The following is a 21,319-nucleotide window of genomic DNA, read 5'->3' on the forward strand; positions in this document are numbered from 1 at the left end:
TTGGGTTATAGGTATGATGGAAACCATCTGTAAATGGTATTTAAAAGCAAATTTATTAAAGTTTTAGTACAACTAGAGTACACAATGCTAGACTTCAACATAACCACCATCCATCATGATACAGTGCTCAATCCAATCTTCCATCTCCTTGAAAACATTTCCCAGTTGCTTTCAAGTTACTACACTAATTGCGTCAGTGATCCTAGCCCTAAGTTTCACCAAAGAAAATGGTTTTGACAAGTACGCTACATAAAAAGAAGTCCAACAGCGACCGGTCAGGTGAACGAGGTGGCCAAGCAATTGGTCCACCTCTGCCTAGCCACTTCTCTGGGAAAACGTCATTTAGGAACTGTCGTACATTCAGAGCGTAGTGGCACGGCGTGCCATCTTATTTAATAATAAATTCATTATTACTTATGAAGTCTAGCATTGTGTACTCTACTTGTCCTAAAACTTGAATAAATTTGCTTTTAAATGCCATTTACAGATTGTTTCTATCATACTTACAACCTAAATTATTAAAGTTTAAAAGTGCACAAGGACTTTATGAAGCCCCTGTACTAGAATAGCACTCCAAGTCGTCACCGTACCATTGCGTCGCTGTAAGATGGATACTGAAGGCACAAGGGAAGTTACCAGAGATGAGCACTCTGAATTATGAACTGCAGAGAGTGGGTTTTTAATAGCTTTTCTCGGACCTTTGTCACTTGTGAACGTTTTGTATCACTGCAGGGAAACTCCTTTTCTTAAAACTTGGCTTGTGACTGAAAGGTTCCAGCCTGCTGTTGGCAACAAGGGCCTGGAAATTAGAGAAGAAATATAATCCATATGCTTTAATACGAGTCAGCTTGACAAATTAAATAGCTGATTGCATTACTGCTCAGCGACTTAAAGATTCATTTCACACTTGACAGCAGCAAACATTGAGCAGACAGGCCTCAGCTCCCTAGAGTGGGTGTGGGGGGAGGGAAACCAGGCAGGATTACAAACCTCTGGTTTGGCTCTGCACTGATCAGCTACAATCCCCTGGAGAAACAGTACAGCTTTCTCCATATGGGCTGTTTTTCTGGTTTTTCAATTTCATGTTTTTGTAGGCCTTTGATCCAATAAGTTCCCTTCCAGGAGCATCTCGGTGGTACTCTTCACACATTGTCTTTGGAGAAAAGTCTATTCCATTATACTTGCAAATCAAAGGTCCCCTTTCTCTGCATGTGTACACGTCACCACCTTCAACGTGGAGTTACAGCTTTGCAAATAGCTTCTTCAGGTTTTAGGCAGGATACCTTGAAATAAGAGAATGACAGTGAGTTCCCCACTTTCGATCCCCCTGCGCATTCTACTGCATTTTATTTCCATCGTTGAGCTTTTCTCCCACAGTCACCATCACTTAGGGACCTTTTTGCACGGGTTTCGATAATACCAGTATTAGGTTTTAAAATATAAGCAGAAAACCCATACTGTACTGCCCGATTGGTGTAACTAATAGACTGAACAAGTCTAAGGAAGAGCCCAGATAATTTAAGAACCCATCACCTCTGGCAAAGATAGCATCCGAGTAGAGCAAGTCCACACTAGAAACTTCAGCTGGCATTTGTTAGTGGGATCTTATGGAGCCACACTGGCAAAACCCCGAATTGCAATGCACCGACAAATTACTCACTGTATTTGCAGAATGAGCATGTTGACGATATATTTTCACAGATGCATGTGTACTTTTGCAAGTATAACCTTACCTACCATCAAAAGGCTGGGCCCAAAGAACTATATAAGCAAAGTTTCTCTGGGACAGACTAGGTGCTTTTGTTGCCTGTCTGTCATTGATAATGCTGTATGTGTGGCAGCAACTCAGACGTATTACGCGCTTTCCAGAAAATGAACGAGCTTGGTTAAAGCATATGTATCTAATCGATCTTGACCTCACTGCTGAGAGGGTGACATTTTCCATTTTGCAAAGAGAAACTGAGGCACTGTCTGTAATGTGCCTGAGGCCACAGAGATCATTCTTGGAGCAAGGATTGGAACCACTAGACTATGACTAACATGGAAATTGAATCCTTTCATCCTTGACATTTCAGGGTGGAGGGAGTTTCTAATGGAAGATTGCTTATAAATGTTGCCCAGTAGTGTTTTTTCCCCCCTGTATTTTGCCATAAGATCTGTTTCCCCCCCATCATTGTCCAGTGTAATAGGCCTTGAAATGCCATAAAGCTTCCACGCAGAAAAGGGAAAACAAGCACATTTTTCATGAGCCTTTCTGAACTAATCCATTAAAAAAAATGTTTGTTAATTGGGAGCTGTCATTTTGCTGTTGCCCAAGCAAACTGTGACACCTAGCTATGAGACATTGCTGAGTTGTGGGTAGTGTTTCTCTAAGGGGAAAAAAAAAAATCTGTTTTGGCTGCAATGTTCCCCTAGTAGATTCTTTGCAATAGAGCTGATCTCTTTTAGGGACAGTAGGATAAAGCACCTGATCACTGCAGGAACACTTGGCATGTGAGGAGCGCTTGCTTTGGAACAAGCATCTGGTACTTAACATGATCTCTGGCATTAGTTTGTGGTGTTGCTAGACTCCCATGCTGGTCCCTGGCTGATCCCAAACCTTGAACTGCTGTAACAGGATACATTGCCACTTGCCAGCTGCTACTCATTATGGATCAGTACATACAATATCACTGCCATAAAAGCCAGCACTTCACTGTCATGAAAAGGGCCCCTTCCCCATTTGCTTTATCAATAGCCTAAAGCAGCCGTTCCCACACTTGTTTTTTTTTTGTTCCACCTTTCTTGGGAAAAAAAGTACCATTTAAAGTCCCAGGTGCACGTTTCTCCTTTCAGCTTGTTTTACACTAACAGGCCTCAGTAATTCTGGACTCTATGACAGTAAATTATTAAGGAAACCAAAATGTTCACTTATAAGCAGGGTTTTTGGTTGTAGCCGTGTTGGTCTAAGGACACAGGCAGGCAAGATTCTTTGGGCAGATGTGATATCTTTTATTAGATCAACTGAGTAGTTGGAAAAAAGTTCTAAGCAAGTTTTCGGGTGCTGTCGCCCTTGGTCAGGCATAGGGAGTCTCGGCTAGTCAGTCTCTCGACCAGCAAAGACTCCCTGTACCCAAAGAAGGGCGACTGCATCCAAAAGCTCACTAAGAACTTTTTTCCAACTATTCAGTTGATCTAATAAAAGATATCACATCTGCCCAAAGAATCTTTCTTGCCAACTATAAGCAGGGCTGGCCAAAAATAAAGGTTGACTTCAGGAAGGTTTTTTGCTGATTTGTTAAGCTGTAATTTGGAACAAAGCCAAAACCTCTCAAAAAAATTAAGAAAGAAAAAGAAGAAACCCCAGAATAGCCTGTAATCCACTGGGCTGGGATGTGGGACATACATTTCAGTGCTCTGCTGTGAGGCAGGGTGAATGCCTACTGGACTATTGGCTTTTACGTGGTCTCCCCGCTTTTCAACCAAAAACTCCATTCTACACATGGAGAACCTTCCTGGTGAACCTTGCACACACGTGTGCACACACGCACTTCCACAAAATGTTTGGTTTCGACAGCCCTTCCTGAGAAAAACTGTTTTCCCAGCACAGTTCACAGGGAGCTCAGAATTATGATACCCTCTACAAATATCAGGTTTTCAGACAGGGCATCAAAAACCCCACACAGTTTTCAGTACATATCCACTGATGTCTGAATCCATTTTGATCACCTCCTCAGCTACACTCAGTGGATAGTTCTTGTCCGATTTAGGCATAAAGTTCCTGCTTATTCCTTTTTGGGTCCTGGTACCACATGATCCTAAGGGCACTTTGCTTAACTTTGTACAGAATTTTAACTACAAATTACAAAGCATTGGAGAAAAATTGCCCTCAGTGGGCAGCTCCAGCCCCCTACCTAGCACAGGATGCTTGACTGCCTCCACGCTTGGGCTAAACTTCCTTAGGTCTCCATGCAGCTTCAAATACCAGCTGGCTACCTGCTGTAGAAATCTGGCCGGTCTGTGCTGTACCCACCTTTTCTCTGCTAGACTTAAACAGCAGAAGACAGAAGGGAATTCCTCATGCTCCCTGCACCTCCCAGCCTTGCAGATAACAAGCTACAGCTCCTACAGGGCAGAGGGAGCTCCTGCTCTGCATCATGTGCAAGTTTGTTCTCGGACCTCCCTGCAGTTCTAGGGTTTGCAGCTGCTCTGGAGCCACATGTTCCTCTCTTTGGGCAGCACTGACCTTTCCAACTTCACCAGTTGTTTGAGGTGCAGGAAGTCCCGGAAAGGTAGCCAGGGGAGAGCTCACACTAAAGTGGACAGTCGCAGCACAGAGTGCACTGCTCACAGCTACACTGGTCCTTAGACACCGTTGTAACAACCCAATAGCAGCCAGGAGAGCACACTGGGCAGTTCTTGGCACACCGAAGTGCAAGCAATGGCTCTTTACTGGAGACAGCATTATTGGGATGTAGGTTTGGGCTAAATCATTCCAGTCCAAAGCCAGCCTGCAGGAGAATGGAGGTTGTCTCGCACTCCAGCCCACAAAACACCCACGCACCCTGCTTCGAAACACCTCAGATGCCAATTTAATCTCTTTCTTACCTTTAGCTCGGCAGGGCTCCTGGGCCAGTGTTAACGTAGTCTGGCTCATCAAGATCATCCTCCGCACTTTCTAAATGCAGGAATTTGATAGGGGGAAATGGAAAGTATTGATTAATTAGTGTGTTGAGCTGAATATACATCACCCTCCCTAGCTTCAGGGTTGTTGGATGTACCCATGTCGGTCTAAGGACATAGACAGACAAGGTTGTTTCAATAGATGTCGTATCTTTTACTAGACCAGCTAAATAGTAGGGCTGTGCAAAACGGCACTGTTCTGTTTTGCCTTGAGTTTCGCTGGAACAGTGTTTCGTACCGAATTTCATTTAGAGTCGAAACAGCTGTTCCGTTCCGTCGAAACAGAAAGCCTGTTTCAACGCCGTTTCAAGTTTTGCTGGGGATGGGGAGTCAGCCCAGCTGGACTGACTTCCCATCCCCAGCCTATGGTTGAAATGTTTTGACTTTCGAAACGTTTCAACCAGCCTCATTTTATTTCAACGGCCTTTGTTTCATTCCAAGTTTGCGGTTTCCACCTCAAAATTGGTCGAAACAGAGTCAGAACAAAACGGTCGGCGAAATCTCACACGGCCCTACTAAACAGTCGTGAAAAATGTTTTTTGCAAGCTTTTGGGCACAAATACCCTTCTTCAGGCATAGGAAAAGTCTGTTGGTGTCTGTGTGCTTTCCGGGGCACAACAGAAGCCAAAATGCAGGGCTGTGGAAAATGCAAATGTGCAGCAGTTAGGTTCAAAGGGAATGGGAGATGGTACGTGTGAAAAGGTAGTTGGGGGGAGGGGGGAGAGTGGGAGAAGGTGATAAAATGTAGCTGGTAAAATGCAGACAGGTTACCTGGGGTTATCAGATGGCAGGCAAATTATAACGTACCATAAATCCAATGTCTATATTTAGTCCATGATTTTTTGTATCCAGTAGATTTATGAAATGAAGTTCGTAGGCTCCCACAATATGCCAACCTTTTTATGGCCCACCTGGAAGAAGAATTCCTCAAGAACTGCACCAAACCCATGCTATGACTAAGATATCTAGATGACATCATCATCATTTGGACTGAAAAGCTGCAAATCTGACCAATTTTTATCCCAAAACCAGGGATCCTGGTTTTTGCCAATAAAAAAAAAAAAAAATCCCCAGTTTTAAATCACAGAAAACTGTGGATTTTGGGTTACTTTTTTAAATGCAAAAATTGGGGATTTTTTTTTAAATCAGAGAAAACCAGGATCCCTAGTTAAGACATACCATACTTCCCTGGAATTTATACGGAAAATCCTCAAACAATTGCAGCCTGTACTAGAAAACCCAACTCCTTAAGAGATCTTTCTAGAGCCACCCATCCTAGCCTCTAAACAAGCACCAAGCCTCACCAACCTCATCACCAGAAACAAGTTTCCTATGGCCCACAGCACACCAAATGGATTCAGACCATGATGGGACAAAAAGTGTAAAACCTGCCAACATATCTCCACCTCTCCCACAATAACCACAGCCCACAACAGAACCATCAGCATCCCTGGATCTTACATCTGCACCTCCAGAAATGTAATACAATCTCATCCAGCACACTGAAAGGCCTGCTGGAAAATATGTAGGAGAAGCCAAACAACAACTGCGCACCAGAATGAACACACACCGAAAATCTATCGAAGACAAAAATTCCCAATTACTTGTGGGTGCACACTTCTCACAAGAAAACCACTTCCTCTCCAATCTCTCAGTTCTAATCCTCAAAGGGAATTTACAAAACACCTTTCATAGACGAGCCGATGAACTTCACTTCAGAAATCTACTGGATACAAAAAATCATGGACTAAATATAGACATTGGATTTATGGTACATTATAATCTGCCTGACATCTGATAACTCCAGGTAACCTGTCTGCATTTTACCAGCTACATTTTATCACCTTCTCTCACTTCCCCACCCCACAACTACCTTTTCACACTGAGTATCTCCCATTCCCCTTGGACTGTACTGCTGTGTTTGCATTTTTCATGCATTGCTCCCTCACACCCCACAAATGCCACATACCCAAACCCTGCTCGTACAATCCCTCACGTATACAGAACCCCCAACATACCCTATGCTCCCCACTACATATAGCCACACCACCTCAACCCCCCCCCCCACACCCCACTATACACATGCACAATATACAAGACTAAGAATTTATTTCTGGAATTATTATGCAATCGCCTCTATGTACACCATGCAAACACAAGTCATGACAAAAATATCTTTTGTAATAAAATTAAAATACATTGTAGTAGACTTTTGATTTTTACTGCATTATTTAGGGATTTTTTGGTTCTAAGATGGCAACCCATCCCGACTCCCCAAAGCAGCGTTTCTGGGGGGCAAGGGGAGGGACTTCCAGCGGCAAAGGTCAGCGGTGGGACTTCCAGTCCCAAGATGGCAACCAGGGGACAGGGCAACTGTCAAGGGGCAGGGCTACCCACGCAGCCCTTGAAAGCTCACCAAACCATGTTAAGCAGCCCTCCACCCAAAATAATTGCCCACCACTGGTCTAATAAAGGATATCACATCTACCCAAAGAATCTCGCCACATACCCTAATGCATCCTGCCAGCCTTTTTAACCTTTGATGCTGAACATGCAAGCTGTTATTACCAGCACTTGTGTGTTGGCCAGAAAATAGCACATTTCAACTTCAAAGCTTTTGGGAAAGTCTTTGCATATAACAGAAGTTTAGATCTGTTCCATTTAGGATAGATTATAACACAACCAAAGAGAGATTATACTCCATTGAATGAATACATCAGGCACAAAGAATTGCAGGAATCAGTTATCACTAAAGTCAATATTAGAAGTTTTTAAACACACACATGCACTCAGCAGGGCATCTGGCACCCTAAACTATGCTGTGTCCCCACCCCACAACACGCACACTTCACAGGAAGCCACATGTCAGATTAAAACTCTGTTTTAAAGGTTAAGCCCAAGCAAGGCTTGCACACTGACAGTTACTGCTAGACCTGCAAGGAGTTTCACCGTTCAGCACCAGAATATCAGAGAAAGCTATTGCTCATTAAACACTTCCTTGTTTTAGGACTCGGGAGCAAGGCGGCATGGAAATCCAAAACTGAAGATGAGAGGAAACATGAACAGGAATAACTTTTATTATTTTGGTTATTCCTAACAGCATGGCAGTGCCCTTTTGAGTATCAGAAAAGCAGAGACGTATAAAGATTAGACGCTAGTCCACAGCTGTTGCAAGTTGAAATACAATTTTCAAATTGTTAAATACGAGTGGGGACCATGACCGCATTGGATTGTAGAGCCCCTGGCACAATGCAGATCTCAAGCCTGACTAAAGCTACAGGGCACAAGCAGAACATTAAAAATGCCAAGTAATGCTTAACATGTACCTGACATCTCTGATTGTTTCCACATCTGTATAGCTGCACTATTCTCATAGTCATCTGCATCATCTGTAGGTAGAAAGAGTTTGAACAGAAAGTGATGGACTAAAAACCTTTCTGAAATGACACACCTCTTCCCCAACTGACAACATAGCTATGTCTGGGGCCAAGTTTCCAGTCACGCATGTGGGCTTGCCCTTCTCAGTCTGAAGCAGCCCTGCTCTGTGCCTGGGGAGAGCCGTCTCACCCTTTTTTTCAGGCCTGCTCTCTCCCCTTCACCTCTTCTGAGGCTAGGAAAGGGGTTAGACCTGCTGGTTGATACCACTGCTTCCTAGCAGACATTATACCTGATGTAATCGTTCAGTATCAATGTGCGACTAGATCCAGAGGTAATCATTGACTCAAGGAAAAAAAAAATGGATCACATTTTAAAGTTAAACAACTGAACAATTCTGATGTGCATATCCTGGGAGAGCAGCTCATAACCACTCTGCAGAATTGCTGTTCCTTACCGAACCCCAAATCCAGCCCTCAACTCTGTGCAATGCCATGCTGGTATCTACTGAGTCCCAGACAGGATCCAGGGGCTGCCCACAGGGAGCTCATAACGGGGTCTGGGTCTCCATAGTTAATTTGAGCCAGCTTCCCTTTAAGCAGTGAGACCTGGGGGTCCTGTACCATGACTGGGCCTCCTAGGGTGCCTGTAGATGTGCGGGATGTCTGCTCTGAGATGCTGTAATTAGTCTCAATTAATTGAGTCTGCTGGCACATTCTAATTAACACACTCCAGCAGCCTCAGCGTCTCATGTATTCAGCATCCCCATGCTTCACAATAGCAGCGGGGGCACTTTGACTAAAGCTTGTCTGATGAGCTTTAGCTGAAGTGCATCCACCACCATTTTGAAGCGTGGGACTCCAAATAGATGTGACATTGAAGGCGCTTTGATCAGAGTGACTCCCAAAAGCCACCCTAATTAAAGTGCCTCCCACCCCAGGAGCACGTGTAAAGATGCCCCTAGACACTACTGCACCATGCACTATCGTTGCCCAAACCGTGGACACCTACCAGGCTCTGCATTCTGGGACGCCCCACCGACCATCACATTTTGGTAGGCGTGCGCATCTTGGTCTTTCTCTGTGAGAGAGAAGAGCAGCGAGTTGGCGAGAGTCTCTGCACACACAAGATTTTGCCTTTCTGTACCATGCCCCGGAGGGGAGGGTCTATTCACCACAGTAAAACAAATGCAGTAGTTAGAAGAACAAATGGAAAGGTCAGCAGAAAAGACTGTGCTAGAACCAGAGTCTGTGCTGAGTGTTTGCCTTAACAAGCTAAATAGGGGCAAATCCTGGATCGCTGCAGACAGGGGAAGTACTGCTGTTGGCTTCAATGAGAGCAGGAGTGGGCTTTTACCCTGTTCCTGAGACAAAGAGATTGTCCTTGTGGCTGGGGTTGGAGGGGAGCAGAAATCAGCAAGGGTTACCAATCTTGCACCACAGCCTGAGCAACAAAACTACCAGCCAGAGTGAATTCAGGCCATTTCTGGTAAACAGGAACCTCCGTGAGTTAAATCAGAACCTGCAGGCCAGAGGGGGAAGAAATCCCCGGGCTCTAGCTCAGTCCCGTCTCAGGTTTTTTCCTCCCTGTGAGCTTGGGGCAGGCTGAAGGTCTGAGCTGCTCTCCAGACTTTCATCATTATAACTGGTGTGATTTTTCAATATTGCACTCTAGGGCAATGGTTTTCAAACTGTGGTCCGTGGATCCCTGGGGGTCCATAGACTAAGAGGTCCGTGGAAGATGACTACGATCAATCAAAAGTATGTGAATCCCACACTTCCAACTCAAAGGCGTTCAACACCGCCATTCAAAATTTCCAAAGGGGCCCGCAAATGAAAAAGGTTGAAAGTCACTGCTCTATGAGCTGTACTAGTGTATAGGGGCCTCGTGCCAGGTACAGTTTATACAGGAATAAGCTCTACCAGCATAAGCATTTTTTGCACCATTCCAGCTGTGTTCACAGGAGGCTGTACTGCTCTGCCTATAACAGCACAGCTAAAGGGGTATAGCTGTTATGCCTGTGCAAAGCCAAAGGGGCCTGTGGCCAGCCATTGTAGATGTAGATATATGATGGTCCAGGCAGTGGAAGAAATTGAGCTTTACCTAACCTGGCAGGAGCACTGTCAAAGCCAATGCACCGTTTGTTCTGCAGGGCCAGACCACTCCTTGGCCGCTCCTCTGAGGCTGGTAAGGGATATCAGTTGTGGTGGTTTGCTCAGGATGAGGACAGATTCACAGGGCAATGGGCAAAGACCAAAGATCCATTCCTGCCTCTTCATTACTAGCTTGTGCTTGGTTTCATCCAGCGATCTGCGCTTGTAAGGCCTAGTGCCATTCCCTAAAGCACCGCCTAAAAACTGGTTGCAAGGCAATGCCAGGATCTGCCTTCCCCCTAGAGTGGAACATGTGGTCCTCACACAGCTTCAAGCTCCTGCTACAGCTGGAGAAAGGCACTGTGACTGGGTATGGAAATTGCATCCTTGCATAACCAGGCATTAGTTAGCCTCATCTCACCGACCCTTTCCACTCCACTCCCTCCTGCCCCATTCTTGTTACTGTTCCTTTCTTCCCTCTCCTGGCATTGAGCAATCCTCTCTAACCAAATCCCATCCAGAGACTGGAACCAAATCATTGTTGAAATGACTCTTGCAAACCACCTCTCTACTCATACCCCTAACCTTTTTGCCTCATTTATTTCAGCTGCAAGCTTTCGGGGCACAGACCCTCTCAGGCTGCTTGGACAGTCCCAGTACAAGAGTCCCAGCTCTCAGCTGACCCTTCGACTCCACTCTCTTACTCATGTAGTCAGCTGCTTAAACTGTATGGGAATTAATAGGTACACACACACGGGCCAAATTCCTATTTCAGCCCAGAAATGCAGGAAACTTCTATGGATTTACACCAGCATAACAAAGAGATCACAATACGTCCCCGCTCTTCATGCACTGGGACTAATACAACTTGTTTGCTGAAAGTCTCCTTTCCTCCACAGCTGTCTTATTCTCCCCATGTCTTTATAGCCTCAGCCCGTGTTCTGCATCTATTTTCAGACTAACCCCACAACAGAGATATGAAAGGCTGAGAGAAGGGCTCATCCTCTGAAACCTGAGCATTTATTAATACTTAGAAGTGGGATCCGTTTAAGAGCAGCCCGCCTGGGGTCTCGAGGGCTATTTTTGTTGCAAGATACGGATGTTCAACCACAGAAGCTACGGCCTGTAGTTCGCTATCGCAAAACGTACATCTACAGATGGGGAAAACACAGCTGAAGCCTAATGCGGTCACTGCATCTAAACTGGAAAGATTCAGCAGATATGCATCAGCACAGATGTCATTCACTTCCCATCCTTCCAGTTAACTGTTAGTCTCCCCCATGGCCAAAAGTGGGGCACTAGGCTTATAAAATTAATGGACGTGATAGACACACCATGGAAGCACCACTCATCTTTGCACAAGAGGGACTCCCCAAACCTAGACTGCCAAGCTCAGGAGCAAGAGGCATTAGCAGAGTGCTAGCTACTGCACAAACTACCATTGTAACAGATTCAGAGGGACATTGTCTGTGGAGTTTCTGCCTTGCTAGAGAACATGAAAGCCTCAACATTAAAAGATTTTTTGTAGAAAGTTTCAAATTCTCAAAATAGCAAAGACAATATTTTCCCCAAAAAGGAAACGCACAACATTTTTCACCTTTCTACTTCAAAGCAAGACTACCTTTGAGGGAAAGCAGGCTTCAGAGTTACTCATAGGAGACAGAAAACCATTATCATATGTATGTACAGCACCTAGCTTAGCAGCTCCTAATTTTTTTTTATTTGGGGGGGGGGGGGGGGGCGTTGACCTCACTTCCAGGCTCACAATCCAGCTTCTGTCCTGAGCCCATTTGTGATAAGTGAGCATCCTGTGGACCCAGAATCCCACTTTTAAATGTTATGACCTCTAAGCAGTGTCATGACTCCCAGTTCCCTAGTTCACTAAGTGCTGACCTAGTTCAATGAGACCCTGAATTCCCATGAGACAAAACCACAATATAAACGTTAGATAATTAAATAGGTCAAAAAGGAAAAAAAAAAAAAAAAAGCAGTTTACAGGTCTCCACACCACATCCTCCTTTTGCTGACACACAACCCATAGCCAGTTAACTCCTTTTTCACATTTCTAGCGTGTTAAATACATCCTTCTGTCATGGTTTATTCAACTCTCCTGTACCCGCCCCCCCTGCCGCAACCTAGGATTTAATTTGGTAGAAGTAAATTGGAAATGGAACATGTATAGGACACCCTAACTATTATTACAGTGACTGTTTTCATCATGGTGCAAGCAGAGAGGCAGTCTTTACCCTAAAGGGCTGACAGTCTTGCAAGAGGATCCTCAAGCCCAGCCCCTGCTTCTACACAGAGCCCCATTAAGCTAACATCTCTCAACACAACTTCTGGTCTTGCTGCCTCACTTGTTCCTTTACCATCAAGGGGTGCTACTTGCATGCAAGATCCATGATGCTTCATATACTTTTCCTAGGACAGCCTGCTGCCTCTGGCAACTCTGCTGCACATCAGGCAATGCAACAGGGCAGGGGCTGGGTAATACCGTGGGACCAGAAGCAGCAGCTTCCCCAGCATGGCTGGGATCCACCATGCACGCAGCCCACCGAGACAGGATCTCGAGTCTACTGCTGTTCGTCAGAGAAGATGCCACTTCTGAATGATCATGCCTTTGGCTCTGGAGTACGTGGGGATTCAGCAATCACTTTACTGTGGGCCTGCAGCCAGGTCAGGCTTGAGCTGATTTATTAGCTTTATTTGCACAAAAGGATGCATCACATGAGCATGGTCCCACACCGTGTCACTTCTTTTCAGTGGTTTTGCTGCTCTGTAGCACTCTTGTTCTTTTGTGTTTCCCCCTGTTTACAAAGCTCTTTAACTCCTTAATGCCCAGAGCCCGCTGCATATTACATGCCTGTTAGCCCCGAGTTTGTCAAATCACATTGTAACAAAAGACTAAAAGAAGGGGAAAAAAAAACTGCTTACAGGTTTCCCTACATCCCACAAGGCAGGCTTGCTGGTAACACTTAGATTGCTTTATCTTCCCCAAGTCTATCAAGTCAATTGCTACTCCATTCTGTCTTGCAAGCTTACCATTTGGTGGTCTTAAGTACTTCCCACAGTTGTAGTAATCTGTAGCTACGGGGTCACTGCAAAAGATAAAGCATCTATCTATTAGGTACTTCCCGACCTAGATGGTGCTGGGGCAAAAACCCACACATCTAATTCACACCTGACCCCAGTTTTTCAGCAGCCCCATGGCCATATATCACAAAGGAAAGGCCTTTGAGTATGTTTTCCAGGTCTGAATATATCAGGACCTTCTCTAATTACTGCTTATCTCTGGGCATTACAATGCTATGACTAGGTAGGTCAATTCCCAGCCTTCTAGAGATGCAGTGCAAACTGATTCCTAAGCATCCTTTGCACTCCCCCATCCCCTTCTTTTTTAAGGAAACAATTGCCTCCTTCATACCATGATTACGTGACCTGTATCAGTAAGTAGCACTGTCCACTTCTATGCTTCATGCAGTATGCAGGCACTCCAACTCTACAGCAACGGGGCCATCTAACCATTTTCGAGACCAAAAGGAAAGCATTTGGTTTCCTGTGCATTTTGCACAGTTCAAGCAGTTGGCTATTCGGCCAGCAACATTCACAAAACAAGCCTATTTTCTTTGTTGAGTCTTCAAAGACCTGAAGACCTGCAAAAACGTGCAGCTTCACAGTTAGGTAAGAGCTGCGCAGAAGGTGGACACGATTCAGTAGAAAACGCATCAACATGAGCTTTGCATGACAACAGAGGGTGGGCTTGAAACGCCTTCTTTGAATATGCCTATTGATGCTGAGCGACTGCCCTCCCGTATTATATATATCTCAAAGTCAGAAGCATTTGGGGAAAATACTTTTTCTTCCTATTCTAAGCAGTAGTTGCACCAGGCTGAGGGGAACTGCAATGAAAGTTACTGATCACGATGGAAATAGTGGCTCAGGGTGGTTTGTGATCCATTGTGAAGTGTTATTGAGGCTGTGAAATTAAAAAGAGCTAAACATAAGTCTCAATAATAAGCTGCAGCCACAAAACCCAAACTAATAGAGTTTAATTCATCTTAAAAAGGAAAATTAAAGGCAAAAGCAGCGATTCTCAGAGTGCCTTGGGATCCTTTCAAGGATGCCACAGGGTGCCATGCAATATTAGCAGTGTTGGGTGGGCAAACTTGGTTCACTAGATAACCCCAGAGACTTCATATAGGCATCTGTACTCTTAAAAACAGTCTGACCTGTTGTACTCTTTCTGAGGTCTTTACAACAGAAAAATTGCTATATTGTGTTTCTGTAGTCAAAAAATAAGTGAAATCTAAGAGCTGGCATTTTCCAAGGGATGCCTCAAGTCTAACCAGGGTGACTCGAGTGTAAAAAGGTTGAGAACTACTGGGCTAAAGGATTCAGTGGATGCACTGGTACATTAGAGAAAGAACGACTTACACATAGGTAGCCTCGCAATCCTGGCTATCTCCTGAAAACACAACGTATTTGCCATTAGTACAACCGCCAGAAAAGTTGTCAGAGCACAAAGTCAAAATAAAATTGTAGGATTGATCCAGATGAATGCTATGCACATAGAGACAGCGGGGAACAGCGGCTACACCTGGACCATTGGTAATCCTCTGGTGACAGAAGCCAAGTTAGATTCTGGAGGTGCGTCTGTGGGCTGCTGCATCCCCTCAGGCAAGCATCTAGTGGTCTGCTTTGTTACTCAGGTTTCTTTATTTTAAATTCAGGGTATATTTTTTGCCCTCCCCCTTGCCCTTTATTTTTGGTGTTTAGAATCGGCAAGCTTCACCTTCCTATCCCCTCGTCTTGGTCCATCAGTCTCCCCTCCACCACTGCCACTCCCTACCCTGTTGTGCTACCCGTTCTCTGCTAAGCACTTTCTGCCATACAGCCGACTCAAGTCAACTGACCCAAAAACCTTCAGAAATATCACTCGAGTCTGCAGCTCAGACCAGTCAAAAAGTGCTCGCCACAGGATCAAAACATTAAGCCAGCCACATCTGCCCCTTGAACTTAGGCACACGGGCCCAGTTCTTACATCAGTAATCTCAATGCAAGTTTTGCTACAAACTACAGCTGGAGCAGGCATGGACCTGGAGAATTCAGGGAAAGAATTTAAGGACATTATTTTACAGAAAGAGTAATTCAGCGCATGGCCTACATTATCCGAAGGCCCCTAAAATATAGTCAAGGCTTATAACTTTTAACATGAAACAATTTGATCTGCTTCTGCATCAAGGTGGGTTAAACAATTTCGACATGTTTTGCTATGGGAGGGTTGCTCTGCTATAAGCCACTGCCCCATCAGCCCTAGGCAGCAGGAATTCCCCATCCCTTAAAGATGCAAACCATCCTTTGCGTAACCTCACTACTGAAGGTCTGAAGACTAAAATTGCTCTTCATCACACGTCACATAGGAAATACCACAGATAGGAGAGGCCTTCTTTATTATTTGTGAATTATTAGTATTATAGTACAAGCTAAAGGCCTCAACTCAGATCAGAGCCTCTGGGTGCTATGGACACCAGCTAGATTTCAATTTAAATGGACAGCACAGGCAAAAAGTGGGAGAAAAGGAGGATCGTATTGTTGTTTTAGAGATGGGAAACTTCTTGTAGCTAAAGCAATATCCTGGTGCCATTGATGCTGTATTATAATAGGTGCTGTAGTAACTGAACCGAAGGCACTCTCTAACCCTAAGAGCTTATGAGATGAGAGATGGATACTGCCAGACAGTGACGTTCATGGAAAACAGTGATACAGTACTGGTAGCCCAACAAGCAGTGAGCATGACACATTGGGAGCCCAACTGGTAAATTTTCCACAGGCATAATTTTAAAAGAGGGATATGAAGGAGGACAGTGGCATGGCTTCATAGGTATGTTTAGGAGGAGCTCCCTGCAAACAAGGGGCAGCAAGGAGAAAGGAAATTGTTAGCATAAAATGTAACAAGTGGGCAACAAAGACTGGTGTCACAGGCCAAGAGAAGGCAGGAGTTGACCTCTAGATGCTGCATGAGAGGAGTAAGATGGGGAAGGACCACCAAAAGCCTTGAGAGTGAAGATAAGTAGCTCATTTGATTTTACAAGAGAGGAAGGTTAAGAGAGCTATGGTCCAAGTAACAGGGTAGGAAAATGATTTCTGCAGCAGCCTTGTAGAGGACACAAGTGGAACAGGATTTGTCAAGGGCAGAGAGATGGATGTTGCAACAATTGAGAAGCAGTGAGATGTGAAGTGACGAGAGCCTGAGCAGCTGTGCGGATGAGAAAGGCTGCATCCTAGAGATGCTGCGCAGAAAGAACCTGAAGCATTTAGACACAGCCTGGATGCAAAGACTGAGAGGAAGGTCTGATTTGAAGATTACACCCAGGTGAAAGGCCTGAGTGATGGCAGGATGTAGTGTTGTCTGCAGTGATCGACCAAAGGACTTGGAGGTTACAGGGGATAAAAAGCTGAATATGACCCAACACTGTGCCCTTGTTGTGAAGAAGGCTAATGGCATACTGGGCTGCATTGGTAGAAGTGTTGCCAGCAGGTCAAGGGAAGTGATTATTCCCCTTTATTTGGCACTGGTGAGGCCACATCTGGAGTAGTATTCCACTACAGAAAGGATGCAGACAAATTGGGGAGAGTCCAGCATTGGGCAACAAAAATGGTTTGGGGGCTGGGGGACATGACTTCTGAGGAGAGACTGAGGGAACTGGGCTTATTTAGTCTGGAGAAGAGAAGACTGAGGGGGGATTTAATAGCAGCCTTCAACTCTATGAAGGGTGGATCAAAAGAGGATGGAGCTGGACTGTTCTCGAACAGAACAAGGAGTTCTGTTTAATTGCTCGTCTCTGCTGCACCTGGACCACAGCACAAGTTCAAGGCTTATTTGGTCAGTGATAATCCTAGCAGCGGGAGGGGAATCGCATAGACATGGCTTGCAGGACACCCACAGCAGGGCAGGGAGAAGAAGGATGCTCAGAAGGTGACAATGAAGGACTCGCAGGGAGGCAGGAAGAGCACCTAGAGAGGCAGAAACCAGACAAGGACATTGAGGACAGTCAGTCAATGGCACTGAGACAGATGCCCCATCAGTAGGACAAGGGGGCAGCTGTGGTTCTCAGATCTGCCTGAGAGGAAGGTCCTTATAGATTTCGGCCAAGCCATTTTGGTTAAATTTGAGGGGCAGGAACAGGGTTGGAAACAGCTCCCAATCGTGCCTTTCATGGTCCTTGGGATGGCAGGTGAAGCAAGATACTGTGGCAGCTGGATAAACAGGTGGGGTCAAGAGTCTTTTCTTTAAAGATGGACGAGACTAAAGCATGGTGTGTCATGGACAGAGTTATTTCACTGTTTAACAAAATGATATACTCACCTGTGCAATGGACTGTTGACATCTGATGAGCACTGACAAAACACTACCAGCCCTAGGATTTTTACCCTCCATGTTTTTAGCCTAATTGCATTATATTGCAGTACAGCTTTTTACCTTTCGTTGAATTTTGGCATTTGGGCTTAGCACTGCCACCTAGAAGAGAGCACATGTTTTCATGGTATTATAGCTGCAGCCAGGTAACTGGTGGCTAGGAGGGCTACAAGATTAGATATGGAAGGATTTGGATCCATTAACTGAGGACCTTCAGGTGTCCAACAGATCAGTATCAAATGAAAGGCAGAATAATTCATGGGAGAACAAGAGATTACTCTGGCAAAAATACACCAAAGGGAACAGCCATCTAGGTCATCTCTTAGGAAGTGGGTTTAAGGGTACGATAAAGAATCATTGATACCATCAGCTCAGCACAATATTGTGGTGAAAACAAAACCAAAAGGCAGAAGTCACAGGCAGAGCCTAGAATAGTGATGACAGGACTGCTTCTTACAGGGTTTTTGATAATTTCCATCCCATGCAGAGAGGACAGTACCGCAATTAAGGCATTGGTCTTGGACTCCGAGGGCTGAGGTTCAGTCCCCACTTTGCCGCACACTTCCCATATGAGCATGGGCAAGTCACCTAGTGCCTCAGTTCTGTGAAATGAGAAGCAGATTTTCCAGGGATGCAAAGCAAATATTTCTGAGATACTCAGATATCACTGGGGAAAGAGGTGGGGACTCTAGAAATAGCACATAAAACCCCAGGGGATTCTCTCTGTTACCCACTAGGGCAGCCAGAGGATTTGCAAATAGTCCTGAGCTATGCAGTGGGCCACAAGTGAAACCTCCCTCCCTCTGGTAGCTCACCAGAACCCAGGTTTACTGACCTTTCTTCCAGGAGGGATGAAAGACCTGTGATTTAGGAAGAACTATGTACCACCATGGGTGTCATCCAGGGTAAGTGGGGCATTCCAGCTGTTAGCATGGCCCAGCAGTTGCACTCCTAAATGTCTTTCCCTCCCAGCTATGGGGTAGTGTTTATAGCAAGAAAGAATCAATGAAAAAGCAGAAAGAGGAAAAATCCCACTATTGCTATTTGATCCAGTCTTGAGGCCGCCGCCTGACCTAAAAGCATATTCTCCCCATCCTCTCTCACAGACATACTCTCATATCCCTGAGCAGCCAAACTAAGACAAGTGGAGAAAGCTGAACTGGGGTTAACCCCCTATTCACCAGTGACCTGACAGAGTACCATGTCTCAGCAGTGCCTGGAAGGAAGCTGGCTGTGCTGAAGGCTGTATAGTGGCATGTTTCCACTTAACATCATGCTGAGTGCCTGATTTTCAGAAGTCCTGAGCACCCGAAACTCCAGCTTTGAAATCAATGGGAGCTGTAGACGCTCTCTAGCCATCAAGCCCATAATGTACAACATGTTCCCAGACACTGGGCAAAGGGTACTGAGAAGACTAGAGTCAGAATCATGTCTGTGGACCCAGCCAGAGAGTCACAAGACAGACTAAAGAGAAAAAAAACTCTACAAGTTCAAGGACACACAGGGTTAAACCATGCATTTACATAAGGCTGTCAAAACAGCCAAATACTTATTAAGTGTATAACATTAAGTGCTTGTCTACCTGGGGGGAAAGCTCAGAACACCTCCTATTCTGTCCTTCTTCCCCAGAAAAGCACTCTTAGGTGTCTTTGTGGATTAGGTTAATTCACTTTGGCAGTAGATTAAAGTACAACCACAGCACACAACAGCTATGACATTTTGAATGTAAGGCATCACTGTTCCCCAGAGACATCCCAATTAGTCCTCCCTATGGACAAGTCCCAGAAATACCCTGCTGGGTAAAGTTATAGGAGTAGATTTTAGCTCTAAGAAGCTTCCATAGAATAGGATGTTCAGAAATCAGGATGGCTGACAAGAAACAAGAATTGAACATCCCCTCACAGGCCTAACTTTCATGAACTTTATAGGAGTTGACAGCAGAAAGATTTTCCCCCAATACACGTTCCCTTTGCCAGTGAAATAAGCAGAGATTGGTAACATTCCCAGTTCCTGATTTTCTATTAGATAAGGGCACCCGCCTGACAGCAGTTAAAATAAGTGGATGTTTTTATACAAATACTTACTGTCAAGATCCGAGGTCGGGAACTCCTTGGAGCTTCTGAAAGAAATCAAATTGTGGACACAACCGATGACTGCACATGTCATTTACTGGTAATCCCCCCATTTCAGTTCATGCTGGATCACAGGAAAGTAGGGCTGGAACCTCACAAGGTCATCTATTCCAGCCCCCTGTTCACAGCAGGGTCATCCCCAACTAAACCATCCCAGACTAATGTCCATCTAACCTGCTCTTGAAAACTTCCAAGAAGGGAGAGTCCAGTTTCTTTAGGTATCCTGTTCCAATACTGACCCCCTCAGTCAGAAAGTACATCCTAATCTCCAACCTGCATTTCCCCTGCTGCAGCTTGAGGCCATTGCTCCTAGCCCTGTCCCCTGCAGCCAGAGAGAAAAGCCCATCTACATCCTCTCTATAACTGCCCTTCAGGTATTTGAAGACCATTATCAAACTCCCTCCCTACCCCCAGTATCATCCCTCCTCTAAACTAAATGACTCTCGTTCTTTCAGCCTTTCCTCATAAGGCTGTCTCACCCGGGCCCCTAATCATTTTTTGTTGTGCTGGACTCTTTCCAAACTGTCCACATGCTTGAAGTGTGGAGCCCAAAACTAGACACATCTACATGAGATGCTAGCTGAGCAGTAGCCTAACAACACTGCGCAGTAGCATGCCAGGCAAAACCCATGCTATTATGCTACTGTGCAGTAGTATTAGGATACTATGCAGTTAGCGTCTGCAAAAACCCATGTGCTGGTGCTACTGCGCTGATTTAGTACTTGGTTATCCGAGTCCTAAACTGAAGGTGCAGTAACTATGGTGCATTAATGAATGTGTAGATTCACCCAGTATGAGGTGTGGCCTCACCAGCACTGAATAGAGTGGAAGAACCCCTCTCTTCCTTTGATTTGGAAGTGAAACTCCTGTTAATACAATCCATTATGCTGTTGGAGATTTTTGTTTTTTGTTTTGTTTTTTTTGCAACAAGACCACACACCTCTGGCTCATATTCAGCTTATAAGCTACTGCAGCGGTTTTCAAACACATGCTCTGTGAAACCCTGGGGCTCTGCAAAGAGAATGGGGGTAATGGTGGAGCGGGCAGGGAGGCAATGTGTTGCTATTGTGGGGACAGGTTGCTTGGCTCCACATCAGTCTTTAGGATAAGGATGCGGTTGGGGGTTTTGTGGCAGAAGTAGTGATATGAAGGGTTCTACGACTTCAGAAAGTTTGAAAACCACCAGTCTACTATAACCTCCCAGTCCTCCTCTGCAATACTGCAGCCTAGCCAGTCATTCCCCAGTCTGTATTTATGCATGCTGCATGTGTGTTGGAATACAAATCAACTCACAAAAGGATGGAAACCAGTGCAGCTATTGCATATTTCGCTGGTCCTCAAACATAGGTCTGAGGAATAACTACAAGTGACATGGTCCTTTTTGTGGGTCTGAAACAGAAGATATTTGGAGGACTCCAACATGGGAGTTGGAGTGTTTGGAACAAAACCCAAGGTTTGGAGAAATACTAGTATACACTGCAGCAATATTTTTACCATACGTTTCCCATACGAGTTTGGTTGGGCTTCACCATATAAAATGGTGATCAAAGAGCCTCAACTTATTCCTAACATGATTTGCCTTTCATCTGTAATGCTATTGTGTGTTTCCTTGCGTTTCGTTTGAGCACTTGTGCTAGTAA

The 21,319-nt window shown here is 45.0% G+C and overlaps 1 protein-coding gene across 3 annotated transcripts in view; it reads right to left on the bottom strand.

The window, feature by feature from the left end:
• Positions 1 to 663: 663 nt before the first annotated feature.
• Positions 664 to 21,319, bottom strand: part of LAT2 (linker for activation of T cells family member 2) — a 40,436-nt gene continuing 19,780 nt past the window's right edge. Inside the window, exons 6-12 of one of the 3 annotated variants that reach the window (XM_014608024.3) lie at positions 19,632 to 19,666; positions 14,565 to 14,595; positions 13,173 to 13,228; positions 9,049 to 9,117; positions 7,989 to 8,051; positions 4,588 to 4,657; positions 664 to 1,283 (exon numbers count right to left, since the gene is read on the bottom strand). In XM_014608024.3, the coding sequence (XP_014463510.1) occupies positions 4,590 to 4,657; positions 7,989 to 8,051; positions 9,049 to 9,117; positions 13,173 to 13,228; positions 14,565 to 14,595; positions 19,632 to 19,666 (322 nt within the window). In that variant the 3' untranslated portion in view covers positions 664 to 1,283; positions 4,588 to 4,589. The remainder of the gene's footprint in view (positions 1,284 to 4,587; positions 4,658 to 7,988; positions 8,052 to 9,048; positions 9,118 to 13,172; positions 13,229 to 14,564; positions 14,596 to 19,631; positions 19,667 to 21,319) is intronic. The other 2 variants (XM_014608029.3, XM_014608030.3) reach the window with 2 other exon arrangements.

This window comes from Alligator mississippiensis, chromosome 14 (genome assembly GCF_030867095.1).
Source record: "Alligator mississippiensis isolate rAllMis1 chromosome 14, rAllMis1, whole genome shotgun sequence".
In the NCBI taxonomy this organism is placed as follows: domain Eukaryota; kingdom Metazoa; phylum Chordata; order Crocodylia; family Alligatoridae; genus Alligator; species Alligator mississippiensis.